At 42.3% G+C, this 2,118-nt stretch overlaps 1 protein-coding gene across 1 annotated transcript in view; it reads left to right on the top strand.

The window, feature by feature from the left end:
• Positions 1 to 2,118, top strand: part of lamc1 (laminin, gamma 1) — a 70,962-nt gene that overhangs the window by 54,846 nt on the left and 13,998 nt on the right. The window contains exon 3 of the mRNA XM_015054958.1: positions 774 to 904. Within this exon, the coding sequence (XP_014910444.1) occupies positions 774 to 904 (131 nt within the window). The remainder of the gene's footprint in view (positions 1 to 773; positions 905 to 2,118) is intronic.

Consider the following 2,118-nt stretch of genomic DNA (forward strand, 5'->3'; position numbering starts at 1 on the left):
GTCCAGAACCTTAAAGTCGGTCCAGAACCTTAAAGTCGGTCCAGAACCTTGTAGAACTGCCTGCTGTGTCCTAAGGGGAAAATTACAACCTAAATTTCTGTGTAGTTTTTAAAACCTGATGGAAAATTTCATGTTAATTAAAAAACAGTGATTTTATCGAACTTTCTCATTGAGATCCACGTCTTTAATACATAAAATCATGTTTGAAAAACTGTTTTTGTATTTTTTCTGGTTGTTTTTGGAGATTTGTTTGTTTTTTGTTAAACTGAATAAAGTCTGAGGCTGTAAATACTTTAAATACTTTAAATACTTTAAATACTCTTCATCAGATGTTATGCAGTAAAACATTTGAACGTCAGTAAATCGGTTCTGACCCAAACATGTTGTCCTGATTCTCTCGCTGCTTTAACCTCAGATAAAATTCAAGGTTTCTGTATTTCTAGTCTCAATATGGTGATCAGAGACTGGAGCCGTTTTCCTGCAGGAGTCCAGAAACCCTTCATGGTGGTTCTGATAAAAACTGGTTTCATTTCATTTCCAGCCTCAGACCTTTATCTCTTTAGCATCTTGACCCGCCGCCTGCAGACGGAGCTTGTTGCATTTTTGCTGCATGCTTGAACAGGAGAGGGGCGTTTGGGGGATTGTTCAGCTGGTTGCAGTTCACACTTTTAGCTTTCAGATAAACTGTGTAGAAACCGTCTGTTCATTCCCGCTGCGGCTCTGAAGCTGCAGCCTGCCTGTTTGCTCTAACTGTCCGTGTCGTCTCCGTTTAGGACTGGGTGACGGCCACAGACATCAGAGTGACCCTGAACAGGCTCAACACGTTCGGAGACGAAGTTTTCAACGACCCCAAGGTCCTCAAGTCCTACTACTACGCCATCTCTGACTTCGCTGTGGGAGGAAGGTAAACACGAGTTAAACATTCACCTGCCGGCCGGGTTTCCGCCTCCTCAGACAAAAGAGCCTCCAGTGAATGGAGAAGGTGGATTTACAGGTCCTGATCCGGCCTGTGTGGCCCGCTGCCCTGACGCCGGCCTCATGGGGGCAGAGCGGGTTGGACCCAGAGCCTCTGCAGCCATAATCTGTTTGAAATGCAGAGCAGATTCCATTACACATCCAGCATTCCTGACATTCCTGGCTGGCAGGGCCGGATTACAGGGACGGGGCGCTGCCCTGACGGACCAGAGGCCCGCAGAGCGCCGCAGGCTGCGCTCACCGAGGTGCTGAGCGGGCCGGGCCGGGTCACCTGGTTGGACTTTAACCTGATCCATGGACTCATCCTGCAGTCCTGCTGCCTCCGTTCACACAGAAACAGGTTCACTGCTTTAATGTAACATTTACTGGATGAAGATGATTTAAAACCAACAAACTACTTTAAATCTCTGTTTTGGCTCTGCTTCTGTTTTGTAAATTAGATTTTGATACTCATCATTAGTTTATGACTCAAGCAGCAGAAATTAAATAAATGCACATTTAATGACATCATTTTTAACCTCATTAAAAAATAAATGTAATCAAATAAATGTAGTTAAATCTCAAAGTTTGTCTTCAGTCTGCAGCTGAGCTGCTAAATGTTTATGTCGCCTAAAGTTAAAATCATGTCTAATTTCTAACATTAGTTGCTAATTTTGACATTTAAATGATGCTTTAAATGCCAGAGGTGGATCAGAGTTGAGCTAAGTAGGTTCATGCTAACAGCCGTGTTGTAAAGAAAAGTCACAACTAAAAACCAACTAATTTAGCTGAAAAGTAGTTTTTGACCTAAACTAACAAGTTAAAACTAACTGGAGCTAAAAATATCAGTCATTTATATACAGGTTAATTTTTCAAACTGACTTAACTGTTTAAATTTATCACTTGTGATATGAAAGGAAATGATCTCAGGATAACAGCTTCACTAAATCCAATGATTGCTCAGCATTAACTGTGCTAACAGCGTTAGCTTAGCATGATGACCAGGCATTCTGTAGTTTCACAAAGATTTAATGTTTCAAGAATCGCGTTGGTCTTCTCAAATTATTTTCACCCAGCTGACTGGCAGTGTGCAGCATCACGTTGGGGAGGGGCAGAGTTGTTTTCTCAGGTGTGTGAAGCATAAAAACGATGTGATGAAGAATC

Source organism: Poecilia latipinna, unplaced genomic scaffold (assembly GCF_001443285.1).
Source record: "Poecilia latipinna isolate Pla-1442-1.1 unplaced genomic scaffold, P_latipinna-1.0 Scaffold1287, whole genome shotgun sequence".
NCBI classification, from domain to species: domain Eukaryota; kingdom Metazoa; phylum Chordata; class Actinopteri; order Cyprinodontiformes; family Poeciliidae; genus Poecilia; species Poecilia latipinna.